The sequence below is a fragment of the Lemur catta genome, chromosome 17, assembly GCF_020740605.2.
Source record: "Lemur catta isolate mLemCat1 chromosome 17, mLemCat1.pri, whole genome shotgun sequence".
Lineage (NCBI taxonomy): Eukaryota > Metazoa > Chordata > Mammalia > Primates > Lemuridae > Lemur > Lemur catta.
Window position 1 is genome coordinate 6,566,322 of NC_059144.1, and position 27,722 is coordinate 6,594,043.

General features: G+C 41.6%; 1 protein-coding gene across 4 annotated transcripts in view; it reads left to right on the top strand.

The window, feature by feature from the left end:
• FAM193A (family with sequence similarity 193 member A) overlaps positions 1–27,722 on the top strand; it is a 137,974-nt gene that overhangs the window by 79,511 nt on the left and 30,741 nt on the right. For 3 of the 4 annotated variants that reach the window (XM_045528199.1, XM_045528200.1, XM_045528201.1), the window contains 8 exons: positions 333–486; positions 589–768; positions 8,131–8,382; positions 21,967–22,165; positions 23,120–23,389; positions 24,752–25,058; positions 25,763–25,946; positions 26,910–27,140. In XM_045528199.1, the coding sequence (XP_045384155.1) occupies positions 333–486; positions 589–768; positions 8,131–8,382; positions 21,967–22,165; positions 23,120–23,389; positions 24,752–25,058; positions 25,763–25,946; positions 26,910–27,140 (1,777 nt within the window). The remainder of the gene's footprint in view (positions 1–332; positions 487–588; positions 769–8,130; positions 8,383–21,966; positions 22,166–23,119; positions 23,390–24,751; positions 25,059–25,762; positions 25,947–26,909; positions 27,141–27,722) is intronic. The other variant, XM_045528198.1, reaches the window with a different exon arrangement.

Consider the following 27,722-nt stretch of genomic DNA (forward strand, 5'->3'; position numbering starts at 1 on the left):
GTCTGCTTGGGAGTAGCAGAGAGGGTGCCTAGCTTTGTACCTTTGAACTTTGGGTCAAATGGAAATGTAATATCAGTCTGATTAAATTTTTGTTGTTTCCTTAACATTTCTACTTGTGGAGGGTTTTTTTTTTTTCATTCTACCAAATAGCACAAATATTCATCTTCCAGGTGTTTTTCTTGTGTTCAGGTTACTAAGAGCTGTTAAGTAGTATGAGTGACACTTGACATAAGACAATGGTCTGTAAAAGAAATGTCTGTGCTTAGGAGATGGTTCGTTTGTTACCCTTGCTTGTCTCACAGCCTCATGGTGACCATCTCTGCTTGTCTCAGTTGCAGTGATGATGAGGACGTGGCACCACTGTCAGCTAAATTTGCTGACATTTACCCATTGAGTAGCTATGATGATGCTGAGGTGGCGGCCAGCATGAATGGAATCCACAGCGAGTCCCACAGCGGTGGGGGAAGCATGGCCCTAAAAGAAGAGGTACGCAGTAGTGACAAAAGGTGACATCAAATGGTGGTCTGACATAAGTCTTTATATTCTTTTGTTTTGAAAAGTGTAAGTTACACAAGGCTGTCTTTAAAGTCTCCTCAGGTGAGCAGCACCAGTAGTAGTTCTTCGGAAGCTGAGGATGAAGACGCAGACGGTGAGAGTAGCGGGGAGCCCCCAGGTGCCCCGGGTGAAGACGGGGACCCAGGGAACAGGAGCCCCCGGGGTGAGGGGAGTAAGGCGGACAGTCCACCCCCATCTCACCCAACACAGCAGGTGGGATTTTATGCTTTTGAAGTTTCTGTTTTACCAAGGATCTCTTTCTATGTATATTTTCTCTAAACATGAACATTATTGAATAAAATTATATTTCCAGTAATTTCTGAAGATTAGAACTAGAGAGGATCAAGACATACTTATAAGCAACCGCATTTTAATCTTGTTTCTCTTGATTGAATCTGTCTTGATTTTGTGACATCCCATGGTAGCTCCACATGTTTAGGTGACGTGGAGTTTTTTGGTCTGTATAGAGAAGCAAAGAGAGGATTTTTTGAAAAATAAAATAGTAGATTGTTAAAATTTCAGAAAACGTTTGTTTTTGTAAGGGGGCATTTTGATTCTGTTCAAGAGTTATTTTTCTGTTACCCAAAGTTGAGGTTACCTTATTAGACCATTATTTTTTCTTAAGGACTCAGAATTTTATAACACTTGCTCAATAAGCAGTTTTGAAATGAAAGGGAGAACAAGTGAAGGTCAAAGTACTTGGCTAATAGATTCATTTTAATAGGTAATGCAACTATAAGGGTCAACAATAAGGGTGACATCCAAAGGTGTATATTGAGAGTTCTTGTTTCACCCCTTTCCTTACCTGCCTGTCCGGCACCTGTGTACCCCCAGTTCCTAGTCCCGATAATCAGTATTATGTAATTATTGTATTCCAATACATATACTTATTTTTTTCCTTTCTTATAAAAAATGCTGATACTAATGTACACACTGTTCTGTACCCTACTTTTTCACTTAGCAATATATCCTGACAATGTATCTGTCTATACAGTGTACTTCTTCATTCTGTTCTACTAGCCTAGTTGTATTCCATTATGTAGACATACTGTAGTTTTATTTTTTCTTTTCAGTCCCATGTTGATGGGCACTTACATTAATTCCTCCCCTTTTGGCCATTATAAACTATTCATTGTGTAACATCTGACATTCTATACATAAGCAGATACATCCCCAGGATTGGTCACCAGCAGTGGGTTTACTGGGTCAGAGCATATGTGAGTGGAGTTGAGTGATGCCACGATGGCCTCCCCTAGACCCCAGAAGAGAGTGATGTCACAGTTTTGGATTTTTGCCTGTCTGATAGATAAGAAATAGTAACCCTTTGTGGTTTCAATTTTCATTTCACCTTTTACAGGTAGAGTTGAGAGTTGAGCATCCTTTCATATATTTAAGGGCTCTTTGTTTCCTTTTCTATCTTACTGAGTTATGAGAGTTCTTTATATATTGGATACAAGTCCGTTATCAAAAATGTATGATTGGTGGTATTTTCTCATGGTTTCTAGCACAGCTGTTAGTTTTTTTATGGTGCCTTTTGAAAAGCAAAGATTTTTAGTTTTGATGTATTTCTGTTTATTAATTTTTCTTCTTTTATGAATCATGCTTTTGATGTGTCATCCAAGAAAGCTTTGCCTTATACAAAACTATTTTCTTTTAGAAGATTTATAATTTTAGTTCTTTAGTTTTATGGTCCATTTCACTCAATATTTGCTTATGGTAGGTCAGGGTCTAAATTCACCTTTTTGCATATATGGCTCCCCAGTTGTCTCAGTACTGTTTGTCAAAAGGGCCATCCTTTTCCATATTGAACTGCCTTAGCCATTTGTTGGAAATCAGTGGATGATAAATGTAAGGGGTTTGTATCTGACCTCTCCACAGTTTATTTGATCTCTCTGTCCTTATCCCACGCAGGGATAGGGAAACTGCGGCCTTCTGATTTTAAGATTGTTCTTTTTTCAGCCTGAGCAAGAGCAAGACCCCGTCTCTACTAAAAATAGAAAGAAATTAATCTGGCCAACTAAAAATATATATAGAAAAAATTAGCCGGGCATGGTGGCGCATGCCTATAGTCCCAGCTACTTGAGAGGCTGAGGCAGTAGGATTTCTTGAGCCCAGGAGTTTGAGGTTGCTGTGAGCTAGGCTGACGCCACGGCACTCTAGCCCAGGCAACGGAGTGAGACTCTGTCTCAAAAAAAAAAAAAAAGATTGTTCTTTTTTAAGCACCAAAAGAAGCAAGAAAAGCTTCATCTTTCTTTGCTGCACCCCTTTTAATAAAAGTTTTGTTCTGTAAAATTTGGATTTAGTCAAAAAGGCCACACTTAAAGACCCAGAAGGCCGCATGTGTCCAACTTAGTAGACCTTTTCCAAAATTGTTTAGGCTGTTCAAAATCCTTTGCATTCCCACATAAATTTTCAGGTCAACTTGTCAACTTCTGTTAAAAAGCCTGCTTGGATTTTGATAAGTATTGCATTGAGTTCTTGAATATATATTTTAGAGTTCATCAGTGAAATCCAGGCATGATCTTTTGTTTGTAGGATAATACAGATCAATTTGGGGAGAATACATTCCTAACAAAATTGAATCTTTCAATCTGAACATGCTGTGTCTTTCCATTTATTTAAATCATCTTTAATTTCTCTCAGAGAGTTTTTAAAAATCTCCAGTTTTAGGGTCTTAAACATATTCCTTAAATTTATTCTTAGTATTAGATGTTTTCTGATTCTATAGTAACTGGTATTTTCTAATTTTAATTTCCAATTGAATTTTGGTAATATACAAAAATACAGTTGATTTTCATACATTGATCTTGTGTTCTATAGCTTTGCTAAACTCATTTATTAATTTTAGTAGGGTTGGAGTTTTTTTGGATTTTGGTAGATTTGAATTTTCTACATACAAGATGATGTTGTCTGCGAATAGAGATAGTTTGACTTGTTCCTTTCCAGTCTCAATGCTCTTGATTTCTTACTCTTGCCTTTTTGAGCTAGCTAGAATCCCCAGTATAATATTAAGTAGAAGTGGTACAAGCAGACATCTTTGCTTTGTTCCCAGTCTTAGGGGGAAAGCATTTCATCTTTAACCACTAACTATGATGCTAGTTGTAGGTTTTTCATAGATGCCGTTTATTAGGCGGAGGAAATTCTGCCCTACACCTAGTTTCTTGAGAGTTTTATCATGAGTTGTATATTAAATTGGATGTGTATTGGGTTTTGTGATGCCTTTTCTGCATCTGTTGAGATGATCCTGTGGTTTTCATTCTGTTTTATTTTACTGTGGATTATCGCATCAATGGATTATAGGATATTAGACCAACCTTATATTATTGGGTAAATCCCACTTGGTGATAGTATATAATCCTTTTCATATGTTGCTGAATTGGTTTGCTAATATTTTGTTAGGATTTATGCATCTATGTTAATAAAAGATACTGGTCTGTAGTTTTTTATCCTTGTGATGTCTCTGTGTGGCTTTGATATTGGAGTAATACCGGCATCATAGAATGAGTTGGAGGTGTTTCTCCCACCTGTGTTTTCTGAAGGAGTTTGTCTGAGATTGAAATTTCTATTTCTTTCTGAGTCAGTTTTAATTATTTTTATGTTTCTAGGCATTTACTCATTTCATCTAAGTTGTCTCATTTCTTGGCATACAGTTGTTATATTCTTACAATCCTTTTAATTCTGCAGGGTCTGTGATGATGTTAATTCTTTAATTTGATAATTTTATCTTCTCCTTTTAACCCCCTCACTCAGGCTAAACATTTGTCAGTTTTGTTGGTCTTATACCGAACCAGTTTTGGTCTTGTTAATATTCTCGGTTTTTCTCTTTTTTATTTCATTGATTTCTATTTTGATCTTTATTGTTTCTTTCTGTTTTCTTTGGGTTTGGTTTCCTTCTTTTTCTAGTTTGTTTGAAACAAAAGTGATTAGTGATTTCAGAGCTTGCAAATTTATTGACTTGTTTTATAGCCTAACATGGTCTCTCCTAGATAATGTTCCATGTGTACTTGAAAATAATTTTTATTTTACTCTTAATCATGTGGAGTATTCTATAAGTGAAAGTTTGATCAAGTTGGTTGATGCCGTTGTTCAAATCTTCTCTATTGTCTTAGACTGGTCAAGTTGCTATAACAAAAATATCATAGATTAGGTGGCTTATAAACAACAGAAATTTATTTCTCACTGTTCTGGAGGCTGGGAAATCCAAGATCAAAGCACCAGCAGATTTGGTGTCTCGCGATGGTCTGCTTCCTCATAGACAGCTGTCTTCCCACTATAACTTCATATGGTGGAAGGGGCACAGGAGTTCTCTTGGGTCTCTTTTTATAAGGGCACTAATCCCATTCATGAGACCAGAGCATCCCAAAGGCCCCACCTCCTGGTATGAGATGAGGATTTCAACATATGAATTTTAGAGGGACACAAATATTCAGACCATAGCATATATCCTTACTGATTTTCTGCCTAGTGCTTATATCAATTGCTGAGAGAGGCATATTGAGGTCATCAAGTATAACTGTTGGAATATTTATTTCTCCTTTCAGTACTGATAGTTTTTGATTTATGCATTTGGGGCTAATGTCATTGAATGTATTATTGTTATATCTCCCTCATATATTGGCCCTTTGGTCATTATGAAATGTTTCTCTACTAATATTTCTTATCTTAAAGTCCATGTTATGTGATATTAATATAGCCAGGCCAGCTTCTTGGGTTACTGTATATTTTGGGGGTTTTTTTGCAGACAGAGTCTCACTCTGTTGCCCGGGCTAGAGTGCAGTGGCATCATCATAGCTCACTGCAACCTCAAACTCCTGGGCTCAAGCGATCCTTCTGTCTCAGCCTCCCGAGTAGCTGGGACTACAGGTGTGCACCGCCATGCTGGGCTAATTTTTTCTATTTTTAGTAGAGACGGGGTCTCGCTGTAGCTCAGGCTGGTCTCGAACTCCTGACGTCAAGCAATCCTCCTGCCTCGGCCTCCCAGAGAGCTAGGATTACAGGCATGAGCCACACCACACCTGGCCATTATATACATGTTATATTTTTTTCATCTTTTTGCTTTTAGCTTCTTTGTGCCTTTGAGTCTAAAATTTATCTTCCGATCTTTTAATTAGAACTTGCATTTTTATCCTATCAATCTCTGCCTTTGTCAGGATTAAATAAAATTTTTAGTGTACCATTTTAGATGAGATTGGGGACATTCAGGGCAGTACAGCCGTAGTGTACCATGTTAATTCTGCTGTTGATTATTTATGGTTTTCTTAGTTATTTTTTTAGTGGCTTCTTTAAGAGTTAGGGTATGCATCTTAATTTATCACAGTCTACCCCAGATTAATACCAACTGAATTCAGTAAAATATATAAATATTGCTCCAATATAGCTCAGTTTCCTTCTTCCTCCTATATACTATGGTTCTAGATATTTATTACATTTATATGTATTATAAACCCAATAGTATGTTATAATTATTGCTTCCTACAATTTAATGATGTTTAGAAAGACTAAGAGTAAGAACAAAGAAAAGAAAAAATACATAGTTTTCGATTTTCTGGCTCCCTTAACATTACTGGCATTCTTTGTTTTTTCTGTTGATTTGAGTTGTCATGTTTTTTCCTTTCAAGTAAAGGACATCTTTAATTTTATTCCTCCCTTCCCTCCCCTCAAGTTTTCTCCCCTCCCTTTCTCTTTCCTCTTCCCTTTTCTTTTCCTTTTCTCCTTCTCTTTCCCCTTTCCTTTTCCCTCCTTTCTTCCCTCCTTTCCTTCCCCCCCCTTCCTTCCTTCCTTCTGACATGGTCTTCCTCTGTCACCCAGGCTAGAGTGCAGTGGCATTATAATAGCTCACTGCAGCCTCAAACTCCTGGGCTCAGGCGGTCCTCCTGCCTCAGCCTCCCAACTAGCTGGGACTACATAGTAGCTAGGACTTCAGGTGCGCACTACCATGCCTGGCTTTTTTTTTTTTTTTTTTTTTTGTAAAGACAGGGTCTTGATATATTGCCCGGGCTGGTCTTGAATGCCTGGCCTCAAGTGATCCTCCCAGAATGCTGGGAGCCTCCCAAAATGCAGGTGTGAGCCATCATTCCTGGCCAGCATCCTTTAATATTTCTTACAGGACCAATTTGCTAGCAGTTAATTTTCTCAGTCTTTATGTGTAAATGTCTTCAGTGTTTTTTAAATTTCACACAGTTTAATTGTGCAAAGAATGATTCATGAATTGGGCAAGCCCCCCCACCCCCAACCAGAACAGGTTCAGTGTAACTCCCTGATGTGTTTTTGTTTGTTTGTTTTTTGTTTTGGAGAGATGGGGTCTCACTTCGTTGCTCTATTGTACATTTAAAATGCCTAGTAGACATTTATTTTTGTTTTGTTTTGACTTTCCTGGGCTTGATTTGGATAATTTTTATCTTCCCACATTACGTGGCTACAGATGTCTCCGCTCACATTTTTTATTCTTTTTGTTTTTTAGCTTGGCTTCTAAAGGTCTCCCCTTTGGCTGCCTGGCTTACTGGTCAGCTGATGGTTTGGGCAGAGGTTGCCTGTGCACCTTGAACCCACAGGGGCTCTAGTGTTTGCTGATGTGTTCAGTGCTCAGTCAGTTCTCAAGTTGGCTTTGGTGGCCTCTGAGGTCTCCCCTGTGAATGCACCGTGGTCTCCTGCCAGCTAGGATGGCTTAAGGAACCCTTACACGGCTCTCTCATTTCCACCTTCTCCCTGTTGTATTTCTGTCTCCTATGCTGCTCACCCCAACCAGGACCCTGGTCTCAAATTAACAGGGAGTGCATTACTTTATTCCTTCACCCTCCGCCTGACTTCAGGCTGCCCTTTTTGGCAGCAGGGCTGGTTCTCACTGGCATCCCTGCTCTCATGGAACTTCTGTGCCCACTCCTGACTGAGCTGGGGGTGGAATGCAGGGTGCAAGGAGCAGGAAGGGTCCCATTCAAGAAGGCCAGAGTCCTGCTATTCCTCCCTGAAGTTCTAGCTGATTTGCATGAACGAATGCTTCTCAGTGTTTTTCCTTTGGCTAATTCCCAAAGCCTCAAAATGGTTGCCTTTGACAATTGAGTGCAGTTTTACATTTGCTTTGAGGCAGAGGAGCCACCAATCTTTTCACTCCACCTTAGCTGGAAGTCCCATCTCTGCTTCATTTTGGAGAATCTCTGTATAACCATTTATTCAGCAACATGAGCCCAGCTGAGCATAGCCATCTGATGGCTTTGTTCTCCTTGGTCCCATCTCCCTCTCTCTTCTCTGTGAACTTCACCAATTCCCTTGTCCCTGGTCAGATTTAGGAAGTGAAATTTTCTGCATCAGGCACAGGATGCAGATCTAGGGCCTTCTACATGAGTAGACACCCAACTGGGGAGTGAAATGCACGTTTCATATCTTTGCAGCTTCTTCAGTCCCAGGTCTTAGGATGCCTGCTTTCTTGCAAGGAGGGCCCTGGTCAACTCAGGGTGTCCAGACAGCCCTGTTACCTCTGCATTTGCTTCGTAAATGCTCAGCAGAATATGACTGACTTTAATTTAATTTATACCATTCTTTGTTCACTAAATAATTGTGCTTTTTTTTCTTTCCTCTTAGGCTGAACAAGCTCCAAACACTTGTGAGTGTCATGTTTGTAAACAAGAAGCTTCTGGACTGACACCATCTGCAATGACAGCTGGAGCCCTTCCACCTGGCCATCAGTTCATGACCCCAGAGAAACCTACACACCCCGCACTGCATCTTTACCCCCACATCCATGGACACGTGCCTTTGCACACTGTCCCACACCTGCCACGCCCCCTTATCCACCCGACCTTGTACGCAGCACCTCCCTTCACACACAGTAAGGTAAGTTGGGGAGAAAGGGCCTGAAAGTTTACTCATCACAAGATCCTACAGGAGTACATATTTAAACAAACAGAAATCAATAAGTTGGCAACTTGCAAATGTTTCCTGTCCCCATAGTCTCTTAAGTACTTATAATTTTGAACCTTTACACTTGTAAAAACAATGATTAAATGTAGTCATGAAGGTCATGGTTTAATTTATTTAGAATTAACTAGAAAGTAAAGAGTTTTTCAGATGGTGTTGCTAATAGGTTAAACTCAGGGATACTTCCACACAATTCCAAAATTATCTACCCATGGCCTTCTGGGGCCTTGCTCATTTTCTTAAGGTGATGGGTAAAATAATTTGAATATAGCACAAGTCCTTTAACATTGGCTGGGCTATCCAGGGTCTACAGTGATTATGCTTCTTCAGTATGAAAATTAAGGCCTTGTAGAAACATACAGGCCTAAAGGAGGAACCCTGAGGGTCCCTCCATAGAAGGTCATAGTGCCCTGTGGGAAGCCAGAGGGCAGATAGGAGGGGCTGCCAGAAGCCAGGTGTGCTAAAATTCCATTCAGGAAGTGGAGTGAGGAGCTAGAAAAAGGTTGATTTTTATGGACTTCTTCTCAGAGAATCCCATGCATATATTTAGTATGTTAAACTGTACAGTGAAATTTTAGGTTGGTGTTATTCTTAGGCCCTCATATAGCTTTGCCTCTCTAACTGTTTGAACTTACCTTTGTTGACTCACCATAATTGTGATTTTTATTTTTCTTTATGCCAGTTTTTCTTGTTCAAGGTTAGCTCTAATCAACCAAAAGTAGAATCTTCCCCAAACTCTTCTAATTTATTATTTAAAACAGTGACTCTTAACTAGAAAGATGGCATGGAAGGGGCTTTCTGGATCACATGTGTGATCTCTCCCCCCAACTTTGCTCCCCAGTCACTGTGAAGTGGGGGATGTGTAGCCCATAGTGAAGTTTGTTGTGTGTTTGCTGTGGAGGGGCACAGTTGGGAGATTGATGACCACGGGTTTAGAATAGAGTTTACTAAGTTTGTCACATTCTATTATAATTACTTGGCACAACCACTCAGTTCATGCTTAAATTTTGTTACATTGAATATTGCTTCGTTTGAACATTTAATGATGTCTTTATTAATAGAATGCTTTTTAGTGGTGTTTTCCTGTGTATAGTCAAAGCCAGCCTGTTCTCATGGTCTACCTGGTTTGCAGCCTGTGTTCCTCTGGGTGTGGTTAGGAAGTTTTTGACTCCCTATTCTTAACTGAATAGAGCTCTATTTCTTAGTCCAAAGAAAACATTATAGAAATTATAGAAGGTTGCGTTATATATTTTTACTGGTGGAAGCTATTCAAGAATTAGTTCCTGAAAATATTCAAATAAAGTAGTGAAATTGATTATTCCCAAAGTCTATTGGGACACTATAGTTAAAAACATTCTTTTCCCTAACTTTTGGCCTTTTCTCAGGAAGCCAGAGGTAGACTGTATTATAGTAAAAAGAGAAGAAAAATGTATTTTAGGAGCGTCATTTCTAATATCTGTTCCTTTGACACCTGTTAAACTTGAATCCTGTAGATAGATTTGAAAGACTCGTGGGTAGAAAGGCAAATATGGAAGTCAAGCCATGTATGGTAGAGGTCATATAGAAACTTAGGCATGTATAATAAAACCTTGTTTCAGCCACTTTTGCAAAGTCATGACTATTCACCAATTCATTTAAAATATATTACTTGGAGGCCATTTTTATTTGGAAAAATAAAATGTACTTGGCAAAATATTTCATTTATACCTGGTATTAAAATGTTTGTTTCTCTAAACAAGCTTGCATCATCACTTACCAGGTCTTGCAAAATTAGTTTGTGTGATTTGAGTTAATTTGACTGAGTTGAGTGCTGTTGATGCATCTGTATCTAAATGTATATCTCATTAACTACCCTGGAGGGGATTGCTAGAGGCACCTTCCAGAAAACTAATGAGCTATATTAGAATAGCACAGATTTCTCTTCAGTTATGTTGGAGGAGGTTTCTCACAGATGATTGAGAGGTACGTCTATGTCTATCTCATTTGGGCCTTTAGAAGTTCCTGTTGTGGTAAAATCGTAGTTGTTGCCTTTAAGACATTATGTCATTGTGCTTGTAATTCTTTTAATTCATACTTTGGCCATTGTGGATAAATATTTAGTATCTAAAATATTTAGGATGAGTACTATGAAAAATTTATTTTCTTGAAATTAAAAAAAAACTTGAAGAGTAATTCTTTTGGCCTCAAGTGATCCTCCCATGTCAGCCAAGTACCTGGGACTACAGGCATGCACCACTACGCCCAGCTAATTTTTCTTATTTTCTTTGTAGAGATAGGGTCTTGCTATGTTGCCCAGACTGGTCTCAAACACCTGGCCCCAAGCAAGCCTCCCATCTCAGCCTCCTGATAACAGGAATGAGCCATCATGCGCCTCCTCTGGTGGTTTTTTTGTTTGTTTGTTTTAGTAGTGGCCATCTAAGGGGAGTGAGGTGGTATCACATTGTAGTTTTGATTTGCATTTTCCTAATGTTTAGTGATGTTGAGCAGCAGCTTTTCATGTGCTTATTGGCCATTTGTATATCTTCTTTGAAGGATATCTATTCAGGTCCTTTGTCCAATTTTGAAGCAGGTTACTTGTTTTTTGTTGTTGTGTTTTAGGATTTCTCTGTATATTTTGGATATTAGATCTTTATCAGGTATATGATTTGCAAATATATTTTTCCCTTTCTGTGGGTTGCCTTTATACTCTGTTGATAGTGTCTTTTGATGCACAACATTTTTGTTTTCATGAGGTACAATTTGTCTATTTTTTATTTTGTTGTCTGTGCTTTTGGTGTCACATCCAAGAAATCATTGCCAAATCCAATGTTGTGAAGGTTTTTTTCTATGTTTTTGTTTTAGGCATTACATTAAGATCTTTGATCCATTTTGAGTAATTTTTTTATACGGTGTTAGGTAAGGGTTCAACTTCATTCTTTTGCATGTGGCTATCCAGTTTTCCTAGTACCATTTGTTCAAAAGACTGTCCTCTTCCTATTAAATGGTCTTGGCACCCTTGTCAAAAATCATTTGACCATATATGCAAAGATTTATATCCAGGCTCTCTATTCTGCTCCATTAGTCTGTGTGTCTGTCATTATGCCAGGACCATGCTGTCTTGATTTCTGTAACTTTGTAGTGAGTTTTTTATTTCTTTTTTTCCTGGGTTTTTTGTTGTTATTGTTGTTATTTTGTTTGTTTGTTTGTTTTTTGAGGCAGTCTCACTCTCTCACCCTGGGTGGAGTGTAGTGGGCTCATCGCAGCTCACTGCAACCTCAAACTAGCTTGGACTTCAGGCGCGTGCCACCACACCCAGCTAATATTTTCTATTTTTGGTAGAGTTGGGGTCTTCCTTTTGCTTGGGCTGTTGTTGTAAGGTTTTGAAATCTGTAAGTTTGAGTCCTAGGGTGGTTCTCTTTTTCAAGATATTTTGGCTATTCAGGGTCCTTTGAGATTCCACATGAATTTAGTTAGAATGGGTTTTTCTGTTTCTGCAAAAGACATCATTGGGATTTTAATAGAGGTTACATTGAATCTGTAGATCACTTTGGGTAACATGGACATTTAAAAAATTTTTGAGTATTCCAGTCAGCTAGTACAGTTGTGTTTCCATTTATTTTATATCTTCTTTAATTTTTTTTTTTTTTTTTGAGACAGAGTCTCACTCTGTTGCCTGGGCTAGAGTGAGTGCCGTGGCGTCAGCCTAGCTCACAGCAACCTCAAACTTCTGGGCTTAAGCGATCCTACTGCCTCAGCCTCCCAAGTAGCTGGGACTACAGACATGTGCCACCATGCCCGGCTAATTTTTTGTATATATATTTTTAGTTGGCCAGATAATTTCTTTCTACTTTTAGTAGAGACGGGGTCTCAGTCTTGTTCAGGCTGGTCTCGAACTCCCGACCTCGAGCGATCCACCCGCCTTGGCCTCCCAGAGTGCTAGGATTACAGGCGTGAGCCACCGCGCCCGGCCATCTTCTTTAATTTCTTTTAACAATGTTTTATAGCTTTCATTGTATAAATCTTTCCCTTCTTTGGTTAAGCTAATTCCTCAGTATTTTATTCTTTTTGATGCTGTTGTGAATGAAATTGTTTTCATAATTTCCTTTTTGGATTGTTCATTGTTAGTGTATAGAAATGCAACTGATTTTTGAGTGTTGACTTTGTATTTTACGACTTGACTGAATTTATTTATCCTAACAATTTTTTTGTGTGGAATCTTTAGGGTTTTCTGCATATAAAATCATACACTCTAGAAACAGACATAGTTTTACTTCCTCCTTTCCAATTTGGATGCCTTTTATTTCTTGCTTACTTGCTCTGGCTAGAACCTCCAGTACAAAGCTGAATAGAAGTAAAAACAGTAATCCTTGCCTTATTCCTGATATTCAAGGGAAAGCTTTTAGTTGTTCACCATTGAGTATGATATTTGCTGTGGGTTTTTCATACATGGCTTTTATTATGTTGAGACAGTTTCCTTCTATTTCTAGTTTGTTGAGTGTTTTTGTCATGAAAAGGGTTTTGAATTTTGTCCTATGCTTTTTCTGCGTCAGTTGCGATGATCATGTGCTATTTTTCCTTCAGTCTGTTAATGGTAGTATGTTGACATTGATTGATTTTTATATGTTGAACCATCTTTGCATTCTAAGAATAAATCCCACTTGGTCATGATGCATGACCCTTTTAATACGCTACTGAATTCAGTGTGTTAGGGTTTTGTTGAGGATTTTTTTATTTTTTAATCAATTTTCATAAGTGATATGGTTTATAGTTTTCTTGTAGTGTCTTTGGTTGTCATATCAGACTTTTGCTGGCCTCAAAAATGAGCTAGAAAATGTTCCCTCCTCTTCAATTTTTTGGAAAGTTTGAGAAGGATTGATATTAATTCTTTTTAAATATTTGGACGAATTGACCTGTGAAGCCATCAGATTTAGGGCTTTTCTTTTTTGGGTAATTTTTGATTAACAATTCAGTCTTCTTACGAGTTATAGGTCTGTTCAGATTTTTCTATTTCTTCATGATTTAGTCTTGGTAGGTTTTTTGTTTTCTGGAATTTTTTCATTTTATCTACATCATCCAGTGTGTTGGCGTACGGTTGTTCATAATATTTTCTTGTAATCCCTTTTATTTCTGTAGAATCAGTAGCAATGTCCCCACTTTTCATTTCTATTGAGTCTTCTCTCTTGTTTTCTTAGTCCACCTCAGTAGAGGTTTGTCAGTTTTGCTGATCTTTTCAAAGAACCATGTTTTGGTGTTCATTGACTTTTCTTTATTTTTCTATTCTTTGTTTCATTGATCTCTGTTCTAACTTATCATATTCCCTTCCTTCTGGTAGATTTGGGTTTGGTTTGTTCTTTTTTTGATTTCTTAAGTTGTAAAGTTAGGTTATTGATTTGAGAGCCTTCTTTTTTTTTTTTTTTTGAGACAGAGTCTCACTTTGTTGCCCGGGCTAGAGTGAGTGCTGTGGTGTCAGCCTAGCTCACAGCAACCTCAAACTCCTGGGCTTAAGTGATCCTACTGCCTCAGCCTCCCGAGTAGCTGGGACTACAGGCATGCGCCACCATGCCTGGCTAATTTTTTCTATATATATTTTTAGTTGTCCAGATAATTTATTTCTATTTTTTATTAGAGACGGGGTCTCGCTCAGGCTGGTCTCGAACTCCTGACCTGGAGTGATCCACCCGCCTCGGCCTCCCAGAAGGCTAGGATTACAGGCGTGAGCCACCGTGCCCGGCCGCTTTCTTATTTTTTAATGGAAGCATTTATAACTATAAATTTTCCTCTTAGCGCTTGTTTTCACTGCATCCCATAAGTTTTGGGTGTATTATGTTTTTGTTTTCATTTGTCTCTCAGTATTTTTTAATTTCCCTTGTGATTTCTCCTTTGATTCATTGGCTGTTTCCATTCATTTAATTTATTGAGGTCTTTATAGTTAAAGTAGGTTTCTTATAGACATGTGTAGTTGGGTCTTGTTTTTTGTTTTTTTGTTTTGGTTTGTTTTGGTTTTGGTTTTGGTTTTGGTTTTGGTTTTGGTTTTGGTTTGAGTCAGAGTCTCACTCTGTTGCCGGGGCTAGAGTGTAATGGTGTCATCATAGCTCACTGCAGCCTCAAACTCCTGGGCTCAAGTGATTCTTCTGCCTCAGCCTCCTAAGTATCTGGGACTATAGGCGCTCGCCACTATGCCCGGCTAATTTTCCTATTTTTTGTGGAGAGCAGTGTCTTGATTTAGCTCAGGCTGGTGTCAAACTCCTGGCCTGAAGCAGTCCTGCCTCAGCCTTCCAGAGTGCTGGGATTACAGGTGTGAGTCACCTTGCCTGGCTTTGTTTTTTTGATATGCTCTGATAATATCTGTCTTTTCATTGGTATATTTAGACCATTCATAAAGCAGTTTTTTAATGTATTTGTATTAGTATCAGCTATGTTAGTAACTGTTTTCTCTTTATTTCCAGAAGCTTCTTTTTCTGCCTTCACTTTTAATTGAGCGTTTTATGATTCTATTATATGTCTTCCCTTATCATTTCAATTTACTTATTTAAAAAGATATTTGTAGTTGCCTTAGAGTTTACAATATACATTTTTAACTAGTGTAAGCTGCCGTTCAAATAACACATGTAAAACAAGTAGGCTTTAACAGAACATTCCCAATCCCTCCCTCCCAGTCCTTATGATATTACTGTCATTATTTTCACTTATTCATGTGTTAATCATCTAACGTAATTGTTATAATTATGTTAAACAGTTATCTTTAAAATCAATTAGTAATAAGTAAAATAAGATATTTTACATTTATTCCTTTTTCAGTACTCTTCCTTTCTTTGTGTAGATCCAAGTTTCTGACCTGTATCATTTTCCTTCTGCCTGAAGAAAATCTTTTGACATTTCTTACAGGTTAGGTCTGCTGGCGATGAGTTCCCTCAGTTTTTGTTTGTCTGAGGAAGTCTTTATTTCTCCTTCACTTTTGAAGGATAATTTCGCTGGATACACAATTCTAGGTTGGTGGTTTTTTTTTTTTCTTTCAACACTTTGGATATATTTAACTCGACTCTTCCCTTGCTTGCATGGTTTCTGACAGGTGTTCTCTGTAATTTTTCTTGTTCTTCTATAGGTCCCCCCTTCCTCATCCCCTGTTGCTTTCAAAATCCTCTCTGTCTTTGTTATTCTGCAGTTCGAATGTGATATGCCTATGCGTAGCTTTTGGCATTTATTTATTTTGGCATTTATTCTACTTGATGTTCTCTGAACTTCTCAGATCTGTGATGTCTGTCATTTATTTTGGAGAGTTTTCAGCCATTATTACTTCAAATATTTCTCTCTCTCTTTTTTTTTTTCTTTGTTTTTTAGAGACAGGGTCTCACTCTGTCAACCAGAGCTAGAGTGCAGTGGCAGGATCATAGCTCACTGCAGCCTCGAACTCCTGGGCTCAAGTGATCCTCCTTCCTCAGCCTCCTGAGTAGCTGAGACTATAGGCATGCAGCCACGCCCAGCTCAAATGTTTCTTTGTTCTCTCCTTCTGGCATGCCAGTTGTCCTGCAGTTTGTGTATGTTTCTTCTATTTTGGTGGTGGTGGGTTGTTTTTGTTTTTCATTCTCATCCCTGTTTGCATGTCATCTGAGGAGTACTGTTGCTCACAGACTTACTGCTGAGCCTGTTGCTGCCATTCTGTTTGTCTTACACTGTTTTTACTGCCCTCATTTCTTCCCATGTCTCTGCTCACGTGGTCCATGTGTTCATGCATGTTGTCTACTTTTTTCCATTAGAGCCCTTAGCGTATTAGTCATTTTAGATTCCTGTCTGATCATTTTCATTTGTTTTTATCTCCAGTAGAGGGATCTCCATATTCCCTCTACTATTCTGTTGTCTTTCTCTGAACCTCTGGTGAAACTGACAATAGACCTCATTCTATTCTTCATCCCTGGCACTCCGTCTCAAGTTTCTCATCTCCTTGTTCTTTAGTTCCATGTTGTGAGAACTCTTTTTAGATCAGTCTTCCAGTGAAGTGATTCTCTAATGGTGCCTTGCCTGCCACATAAGTTTTAATTCCCAGTGTAATTCTTATTTCTAAGGTTTACTTTTTTCCAAATATGTCTAGCAACTTTTTATATTCTCTTATTCCCGACTTTTTTTATTTTATTTTTTCTGTTGTGTGCGCCACCACACCCAGCATTTCACACATAGTTATTCCATGTTTGAATGCAACCTTGAGGATCCAAGTCTGTTTTTTGTTGTTTCTACTGACATCACCCATACCTTGTTTCCTTGAAAAGGTAATTTTTTATTATGAGATCATGTTCTGTTCAGTTTGCTCTGCAGAACCCCACGGCCCTAAATGGGGAATGGTTTCTTTACAAGGACTTAAGTCTGCTGGAACAGGAGCCACCTGAGACCCTTGGGCCCTGCTTGAGAACCTCCAAGACTCTGTGTGGGACCTGTGTGGGACCATGCTCTGAGGGCGGCCACCCCTCATGTGACATGTCCCTTTCACCTGTGTTATCTTTCTCTCACCACCTTCTTGTCTCTTCTTTTCATCCTTTGTCTTTGTCAATACCAGTTGGTTACCAAGGTGTTCAGTGTTATTTCTCTTGGTTCAGGATTTATGTAGCCCCACTTACCCAATAAAGCATAGGCCAAGGAAGAAAGAACACCCTTAGAGAGATGAGCAAAGGCAAGCAGGTGGGGCTGCACTCACTGCTCCTTTACAGAGCAGCTTCCCACCTGCGTCTCCTGTGGCCTTGGAGTGGTAGGTTCCAGAATTTGTACTGGAACCCAAGGCGTTCAACTTTCAATCCTGTGTCTTTTTTATCCAACACAGAAAGTGTGTTATGCAACAATCACTGTACTAGGAAAGGGCCTAGAAGTGAAGTAGAAGATGTCTTGAATTCTCCACTGGGAATGTGAAGAATATTAAAAGTGATCACAGGCCCTCAGTGAGTTTAGTGTGTTCAGTGGAGCCTGGTGATTGGGTGCAGTCTCTGGAGCCCAGGGTGTGTTTTTCTTTTTTTGGTTTGCTTTGCTCTTCTCTTCTCTTTTCTTTTTTTTCTTTCTTCCTTCCCTTCCCTTTCCCTTCCTTCCCTTTTCCTCTTTCCTCTTTCCTGTCATCCAGGCTAGAGTACAGTAGCATCATCAAAGCTCACTGCAACCTCAAACTTCTGGGCTCAAGGATCCTCCTCTCTCAGCCTCCCAAGTAGCTGGGACTACAGGTGTGTGCCACCACACCCAGCTAATTTTTCTATTTTTTTTTTAGAGATTGGTGTCTCACTCTTGCTCAGGGTGGTCTTGAACTCCTGGCCTCAAGCGTTCCTCCCACTTCAGCCTCCCAGAGGGCTAGGATCACAGGTGTGAGCTGCCACGACCGGCCAACCAGGGTGTCTTTATACCTCCCTCTCCAGGTTACTTTGAAAATTAAGTACAACCACTGCAAAAGTGGTTTTTTTTTTTGTTTTTTTTTTTTTTGAGACAGAGTCTCGCTGTGTTGCCTGGGCTAGAGTGAGTGCCGTGGCATCAGCCTAGCTCACAGCAACCTCAAACTCCTGGACTTAAGCGATCCTACTCCCTCAGCCTCCCGAGTAGCTGGGACTACAGGCATGTGCCACCATGCCCGGCCAATTTTTTCTATATACATATTTTAGTTGGCCAGATAATTTCTTTCTATTTTTTTTTTAGTAGAGACGGGGTGTCGCTCTTGCTCAGGCTGGTCTCGAACTCCTGACTTCGAGCAATCCACCTGCTTCGGCCTCCCAGAGTGCTAGGATTATAGGCGTGAGCCACCGCGCCCGGCCCATCTTAACTTTCTTGTTACTTAAGATATAACTGGAATTCCTTTTTGTTTTAATACTTAGTGTTGGAACTCTCTCTCAAACGTGTGTGTGATGATTTGGTGTTGCTCTCTCTTGGCTCACTTTTTGTACAGTGTAGAGGACAGGCCACATCACTTCGTGCCAGGATAAACTTGGAATTTGGGCTTAGTGAAAAGCTTTTTTAGTGTGTTTGCATTTGTGTCAGAGCTTTCATTTAAAGCAGAAACTTCCTGTGGATTACTTCTTTTGTCTCAAAGTAGAAAATAATTAAAACTTGTTAATTGAAGCTTTGTGGATTTATATAAAGAGTGAAATCAGTGTTCTAATTTAATAGCATTATCCACATTTTGAGAGACTCAATTTATGGTTAAATCATTGGTGGACTTATCAAGGCATGGCCCAGAAATGTGTGTATGTGACATACATGTCACATGTCACAAAGGTATATGTGACACCTATTTTTTTCTGAAGGAAACTCTTAAGCTGTTAAGATCAGTAGGCATCTTGTGCAAAAACACTGAAAAATACAACTTTTTAAAATTACTGATTCCCCTTTTTCTTTTGCCTTTTGTCTCTACAACTGGGCCTCCTTTTCTGAGTAGGTAGGTTTCTGAAGAGTGTATAAATTGAATGTGTAGAATCACTATCTTATGTTTCCAGTATTACGGTTTTAGAGATGCATTTCCTTATTCCTCTGAGCTAAACACTTTTCAACAACATTTATTGAACACCCAATATGTGCCAGGCCCTGTGCTACATTCTAGGAAAACAAAAGTCAGCTAGTACTGGTGCCTATTTTCAAAGAGCTCGCAGTCTAAAGGGAAGACAAAAACATAATCAGGACAAAACATCAAAATGCTACTGCATACCTAATGGAACTTACAGACACAAGGCAGAAAAATACACTAAGGAGAAAAACTGTGTAAATGAGTGCAGGGGTGGTTTTGCAGAGGAGATGATACTGGAATAGGGTCTGAAGGATGAGCAAGAGCTCTCTGGACACACATGGTGGTGAAGTCCAGGCTCTCAGCCAGGCTTTCCAGTGAGGAAAGCAAACAACTCACAGTCTCATCTCAGAGGGTCCCTGGAAGTACCTCAGTAGCCTCAGAGCCCTGAAGGTGCTTCTGCTATTCAGAGTTTACCAGCTGGGCTAGCAAGGTGGAGCCACTTCTCAAAGCCAGAGTTGTGCATTGTGAGAAAGCTGGCTGGTTTACGCTTGTCAGGTATTTCTGCACCTTAGCAGGAGGTCCCCAAAACTGATACACCTTCTCATACTTAATTGTTACTTTTCATCAGTTACTTCTCAGCAAAGCAGCTCTTAGCTTACTACTACTTTGTAAGAATTGGTGTCTATGGAAATACGGTTTTCTCATTTTCCTTACTGTTTGCCCCCAGGGCTCCCCTGCCAGAGTAGCTGCTTGCAGCCCTTGCTTGTACTGTGGATGCCCATCCCCTATCAAGTCCTGAGCATCTGCTCCAGCCCCTACCGTCGCCCCACACCAGCTCCCTGGGCTTGTTCCCCACACTGAGCTGTCCCGGTGGCCCAGGGGGAGTTCCTTCCCACTTTCTCTCTGCTCCAAAACCCTGTGGGAGAATGGGCACAGCTGGTAGGATTTGGTTGGTTGTTTTGTGATTAGGGATTGTAGTCTTAGAAAATGAAAATAATCCACCTTCACACTCACTGAATGCTATTATGGGCCAGGCAGTGCGCTGTATTCTTACCACCGCCCCTGGAGGTAGGTATTTCCAGATTACAGATGAGAAAATTAAAGCACAAAAAGATTAAGTGACTTGCCTGAGGTCACACAGCTAGTAAAAAGGAGAACTGGCATTGAGCCCATCAGTCTGTAGGCCCAAGGCCGAGACCTGGGACTAGAGTTCATATCCAGCTGTTGCCTGGAATGGTAGTCCCTGACCTAATTGTTCAGTCACAGCTGTTGTCTTGATAGCTCCAGGATTGCTCCTTTCCTCACCACCTTCACCACCGTTGCTTCATTCTCATCCCCTAACTGCCTACCTCAGTGTTGTTCTCCCGCTCTGGTCCACCCACAGCATTGCCACAAATCAGTCTTTCTGATAAACTGACCCACATCATGTCACTGTGCCCATGGTCCCTTCAGGACGAAGTCATGCAATGCTGTCTCTGATCTGGCCACTGCCCCTGTCCTTGAGCCCTTCAGGGTGCCATGCTGTCATCCATGTTCATGGGCCAACTCTGTACTTTTCCCTCCTCTGCACCAGCCAGGGCCTCGAGTCCCATTTGAGTTCACAGAATTCACTGCTTATTTCTGCATCCCAAAGGGCATGATCACTAGGTGTAGCTTTTTTCTGTAGGGCAAGGCCTATCCCTTAGTGCTCATTCATCCCAGCAGTACCTCAGTCCTGCTGAGGGGAAACCATGTGCCCTGCCTTGACAAGGGCTGGGGGCTACGGGACCAGGCTTCAGGTGTCCCATCCCCTCGTGAAGCACACATAATTTGGGGGAAGGCAGACATTAAACCAATAGGCTATAAGTAAGTCCTGGGTTAAAACCATGGTAAGTGCTAAGAGGAAAAATTACAGATTTTAGTGTGTTTCATGGGAAGGCTCGTTTGGTCTTGGGTGTTGGGTCTTGGGTGGTGAGAGGAAAGGCAGTGGCGGCTTCTCAGCCTGAGCATGAGTGTGTGTGAGCGAGGTAGTGAGCCAAGGCTAGCGCATTCTAAAATGTGGACACGGTGCGTGCACAGCTCAGGGTCGGGTAAGAGTGTAGGAGTGTGGGGGTCATGGGAAGGCCTGCATGTCCAGGGCTTGGTGAGAGGAAGGGTACAGGTAGGTGGGCCCAGCTCCTTCGGGTCTCATGGGGCCCAAACGCTGGGAAGCCATTGCTGCGTTCTGAGCAGAGGAGTGACATGCTCGTATTTACATTCAAAAAAGGTCACTCTGGCTGCTGTGAGGAAAAGGACTGGAAAGGCCCGAGTGCAAGTGTGGAGGCTGTTGCGGCCATGCCGCTGTGAGGACGGGGCTGCTCAGGAGCTCCTGAGGAGGTCAGCAGACAGGGCCTAGTGCCTGGACTGGGCTCAGGAGGAGGGCGGGCCCAGGTGGGTGCAGGGAGCAGCCAGGTGGCTGGTCCCCCAGTAACTGTGTCGCTGCTGGCCAGACCCAAGTCACTGTCCCCTGATGCCTTCAACCAGGGTCTGCCCCATGAAGCCCACTGCACGGCTTGCCTGTGAGGTGGCTCCTTGGAGAGTGCCATGAGCTTCAGAGCACAACATGAAGTCCCTCTAGTTCTTCAGACTTACGCTGTACTTCACCCAAGTGTCAGAGATCAGTGTAAGGCCTTAGTACCCATTTTCATCAGTGATTCTAAAGTTGACTTATTTGTCATGATCATTAAAATGCCAGATGAGAATAAGCCGTAGGGACAGACCTTATGCATGTTAACCACACTCGGGTGAGACTAGGTAGGAATGTGAGCGGCTACTGAGTTGTCTAAAGTTTGTTTATGTATATTCCTTGAGGCATCAGTTGCTTTTAAAATCTACATCACATCTGGTTGAAATTTGACCTATTGTGTATAGTCTTATAAATAAATCGAGTAACTGCTTTGTGAGATGTGCTGCACCCATGGACACAAGCTCATGGTGAGCATATCCCACAAGGTTTTCAGTAATGATCTGTGTGTTTGTAGTTTAACTACTTACGTAAACAGAATATTAATTTTGATATGTGATTAGAAAATTTTTTTTTGTAGGCTTTACCGCCAGCACCTGTTCAGAATCACACAAATAAGCATCAGGTATTCAATGCATCTCTTCAAGACCATATTTATCCGAGCTGTTTTGGGAATACTCCAGAGTGGAATAGTTCTAAATTTATAAGTCTTTGGGGATCAGAAGTGATGAATGATAAGAACTGGAATCCTGGCACTTTCTTGCCAGATACAATTTCTGGTAAGGAATCTGTTAAAACTTTCTTAAAGTTTTAAAATAACCCACACTGAATAGATTGACACTTTGCTGTAACCTCCTATAGAAGCCTTGGTGCAGCTGTACCCAGCTGCTGCTCCCTCACCTCCATCCTTGGGTCCTTGGGGGGTGTCCTTCTGCTCCATCCTTTGCATCTGCCACCAGTCAGTCCCCTGCATTGATGGAGCAGAGCAAGACTCTGGCTCCGTGGCTGTGTGTCAGCCCAGGGTCTAATCTGCATGGTTTGATGTCCAGCCTTTGATTCTCAGCAGTGGTGACAACCAGACCTCAGCCCCAGTGCAGAGGGGGCAGGGAGACAGTGTCACGGTCGACTTGAATGCCGTGGCTTTTGTTCCTTTTCTCTGATTTCTATATTGCCCCTACATGGGATCTGTTCCCTTCTAATAAGCTCCTTCTTCCCCAGCTGCCTCAGTTGCTGAGGCTCAGCTGTTAACTTCAGTCGCAGAGCCCAGAACACCTGAGGAGGGGCTGGTAGCTATGCCTCATCTCTGTCTTCACATGGCCAGAGCTCGTGGTAGCAACACACCCAGCCCTGCATGCACTCAGAACAACAAGCTAGACTGGACATCCCGATCTGTGCTTGGGAAGGATTTCTAGCTGTGTGACCTTGGGCAAGTTGCTTAGCCTCTCTGAGTCTCAGTTTCTTCATCTTCTTAGGATGGAAGTAATAGTACCAACCTCAGAAAGCAGTTTTAAAGCATTAAATGACTTTGGGAAGCACTGTGCACAGGAATCGGCACATAGTAGGTGCTCAATAAAGATGTTTTCTTAGATTAAAAGCCAGCTGACCATCAGCCCAGTGAAGGCCTAACTGCAGTACGCCCCAGTATTAAGTGTTTCAATCATCAGCATGTCTTGTAGGGTTTAGCTAAGTATTATTTCTGATAGAAGTCTTAATTTTCCCATTCTTCTCTGAAGGGAGTGATATATTAGGGCCAACACTCTCAGAAACAAGACCTGAAGCCCTTCCACCTCCGTCTAGCAGTGAAACACCTGCAGTTTCGGATAAAGAGAAAAAAAATGCTGCAAAAAAGAAGTGTCTGTACAATTTTCAAGATGCTTTTATGGAAGCAAACAAAGTTGTCATGGCCACTTCATCAGCCATGTCCTCCGTGTCCTGCACAGCTACCACAGTGCAGTCGAGCAACAGCCAGTTCAAAGTGTCGTCCAAGAGACCTCCTTCAATAGGTAAGGCCTGTTAGCCCTTGGGGACCCTCATAAAAGGCTTGGCTTGTTTACTTCTCACCATCTTTGTAATTGCCTTTTACTTAGCCTCCCAGAGGCTATGCTAATGTAATTAGTGCCCCCAACGCTCACCTACAAAGAGCTTGGCCTGTAAGGCTCTGATAAGAATTTTAGCTGTCATACTAAATCCCACCGGGGCTTTGCTGCACTAGGTCTTGCCTTCAGTCACTGTACCCATTGTTCTGTGACAGGAAGGGGCCATTGCTTTCTGAGCATGTGGTGGGATTCCTTGGAAGCTGCTTTAGGAAAACACTGAGCAAAGGAGAGCTGACAGGGCTGCCTGTCACCCATCCCCTGCTGTTGCTCGGGTTAATCCACTGTCCACCAGTGGGAAGGGGGCCTGAAATTCATTAGATACCAATGCAGAACTCAGGAGTGGCTCGAAGGGGCCTCACTAGCCAAAGTTGGGAAAGACTGAGCATCAGAAAGTCATGAAATGGATGATACCACACAGATAAGGTTGAGAGTCCATAGGGATGCCCAGGCAAGGGAGGAGGCAGGGCAGCTCTTTTTCACAGACGTACACCACTGCCGTGTGAGTAAGGGGGTAGAAGTGGCACATCAGCACTCTGCAGTTAGCTGTGCAGTAGCTGCTGGTTCAGGCTCGCGTCATCAGTGGACGTTAAGAATACTAGGTATCAGTTTGGGGAACAGAGCATTTCCATTCACGGGACTGACAGGTTACAAAGGGATGGCGGAATCTGGCATCTTACTCTGGAGTAATCTGGCAGGTAGCCCTCTGCACACTGTCATGGAACAAAAGGACATTAGGTGCTTCCTGCTGCCAAGAAATGGGAAGAATCCAGCATAACCTCTGTGGGATTCATGCCCTAAACGTTTCACCTGAATGTATTGAGACAAGATAAATCCAAATTGGCAGATAGCTGTCCTATTGGAAAATGTCTTGGAGGAAGCTGTGTTGGGAGGAAGCGCTAAAGGACATGTGGAGAAGATTGGAAAGTTGAATATGAATTGTGCATTGGCTAAGAGTACCATGTCCATGTTAAATGTCTTTGGTGTAATAATGGTATAGTGATCATACAGCAAAATGTTCATGTTCTCAGGAATTCATGCTGAAGTGTTTAGGGGTGAGTGTAACTTCTGAATGTTAAGCCAGAAAGTGTGTGTGCATATAAGAAATAAAGTAAATATGACAAAATGATAAATCATCGTGAATCAAGGTGAGGGATGAAGGGTGTTTGTATTGTTCCTTCAAATTTTCTATAGGTTTAGACATTTTTAAAACAAAAAAATTGGTGAAAAAATTGTGATTAAGGGAAACATGAATGTCTGTTTCTTCTTCAGCCATTGGCCATGACTCTCGGTCTCTCGATGCAGGCGATGTCTTTCATGGCATCAACAAGGAGGATCACAGACACTCGGCACCGACAGCCCCAAGGAACAGCCCCACGGGCCTGGCCCCGCTCCCAGCACTCTCTCCTGCTGCACTCTCACCTGCCTCCACCCCTCACCTTGCAAATCTTACAGCCCCATCATTCCCCAAAGCTGCAACCACAGCTCCCGGGTTTGTGGACACACGCAAAAGCTTCTGTCCTGCTCCCCTGCCCCCCACCACAGACGGCTCCATTAGTGCCCCTCCGAGCGTCTGCAGGTGAGCAGGTCCTGGAGGGGTGGTTGGGAGCACTTTGAGAAATGGGTGTTATGCGCACTAACACAGCTACAGAAACTGTCCCTGGAACCATGCAGTTGCAAAGTCAGTGGAATGCAGAGGGATTTTCAGGGTCATCCCCAGCAGAGGCCATGGGGGATTCCCATCCCAGCCTCTAGCTCTGCAGAGGGAAGAGCAAAGTTGCTGAGCCACTGTGGGTCAGTGGGCAGACTACCCCTAACCGTGGGCAACATCCACTGTGTCTCTTATTTGGTTTTTAAGTTGTATTTGTTATACATTGGATAGAGTCAGAAGAAAATGTATAAAATGTATATAGTGAAGCACAATACAGCAAACAACAGTTTTTTTTTTTAGAAGACAAATTTCTGTTATCTTTGAACTCTCCTGTTTGAAGCCATCCCTCCCTCCTGCTCATTGTGGAAGCAGGTGGCAGGAACAGTCACAGAAGGAGACACTGGAGGGACTGTTTGTGTTCCGTGGTGCTTTATGAGTGCTGTGGGTGACTGCCTGCCTGCCTGCAAGCTGTGCCTCCTGCCCAAGCCCTCTGTTGCCACCTGTGCTTGACTACAAGTGACACCCTGGGGCATACATCCTCTGTGCTACCTCTTATCTGTGAAATGGGCAGAACTAAGGGTGGGCGAGAGAGGGCAGGCCATTTGCTAACGAGCCTGTGTGCGGTTTTGCAGTGACCCTGACTGTGAAGGACACCGCTGCGAGAATGGCGTCTATGACCCACAGCAGGACGACGGGGATGAGAGTGGGGACGAGGACAGCTGCTCTGAGCACAGCTCCAGCACCTCGACCTCCACCACCCAGAAGGAGGGCAAGTACTGTGACTGCTGCTACTGCGAGTTCTTCGGGCATGGTGGGGTAAGTGTGTGAGGCCAGCCTGGTGGGACATGAGCAGTGTGCAACACGCAGGCTCTTTCGCAAGCATTATATACTAGACTAATTCAATGTGTGGTTATACTATATGGAAAGCTTCATTTGCAGTAGAGTTAAAATCCAAATATGGTCTGAAACAGCAATTCCACTTTAAGGTCGTACTTACTGAAAGAAACAATGAAAAGTGTTTGCCCAAAGATTTAGCTGTTAGGATTTCATCACTGTATTTTTATATTTGTTTATGATTTTTAAATAGCTGGTGAAGTGGGGGGCATTGTTACATAGTACATCCATACAGTGGAATACTGTGTAGCCAGTCGCATCAGGGTTTTATGTGTATAGTTTGATTTTTCTTGTTTGAATACAAAGGATGGTGGTACCCATACATACTTATACATCTTTCCAGGGCAGTAATTTAATTTGTACAAGCAGTTATCACTCATGATTTATGAGAGATGAGCAGTAGGAAAAGCAGAGGCTTATAGTTTTTCTGCTTAATTCTGTTTTTAATAAGAAATTTGGCAGTAGAATTGAGGGTAATTATTTTCCTTTTTGGCACTGAAAAGGAAATCTACAAATGGATGGAAAGATACTACAGGTACCTTTATTGACATGAAAAGAGATTCACACTGTATTAAACAACAAGTAGATGAATCAGTATGTATAATTGTTTCTTTTCAGTTTAAAAAAATCCATGTGCGTACATAGTGGTATGTGCTTTACCAGATCTTTCATGAATGTATAAAATTTGAGCGGTAGGTGACAATGCAACTTTTGGATAACTTGGTGATGATAGTTTTTCTTTTTTCTGCCAGCTTATCTTATTTCATTATATTCACAGTGAACATGTACTACTTGTAATAAATAGTTTATTTGCAGAGATGTGTGAAATCTGTTACATTCAGAATTAAAACCTGAAGTTTAATTTAGTTGTGTTATTTGTCTTAGCCTCCAGCTGCACCAACAAGTAGGAATTATGCAGAAATGAGAGAGAAGCTTCGTTTACGGCTGACCAAGAGGAAAGAAGAGCAGCCTAAAAAAATGGATCAGATCTCGGAAAGGGAAAGTGTCGTTGACCACCGAAGGGTAGAGGATTTGTTACAGTTTATAAACAGCTCAGAGACCAAACCAGTAAGCAGCACTCGAGCAGCCAAGCGAGCAAGACATAAGCAGAGAAAGGCAAGTGATGCAACTTGGGTCTGAGGCACTTGCTGTGCTCTCTAGGAATGAGGTTGAGCTGCAGGCGGTGGGGACTCTGAAGCGAGTTGACTTATTCCTATCTGTCTCTGGTGGCCTGAACTGGAAGCTGGTTAAAAACCTTACTTTGTACTTTCAGGAAACCACTTCCCCTTTTGTGTAATGGGTCTGCTAGTGGATCTAACACAGGCTTTCATGTTCTTGTGCTGGCCATCTTGGGGGCAGCAGCAGACCCAGCTTTATCTGTATGAGAACCTTCCTTCCCAAGGAAGTAGGGAAGAAGGAGCCCTCTGCTGTAGAGGTAGTGGAAGTGAGGTTCATGGGGGCTTTTGGAGCCTGTGAGTGAAGAAGTGACTTTGATATGGGACTGGGAATGGCAATTGGCACAGCAGAGTCTTCTAGACACAGATCGATGCGCCTCTTGTCCCACTGGCCATTCCAGATGAGGGCCAGTGCATGGCATTGATGTGGAAGACTAAGGTGACCAGCCTTTGTGGGGAGTCTGGGGCAGTTTCCACCTCACCAGAGGGCGTGATGTGTCACAAAAAGTAAATGTCTACTTGG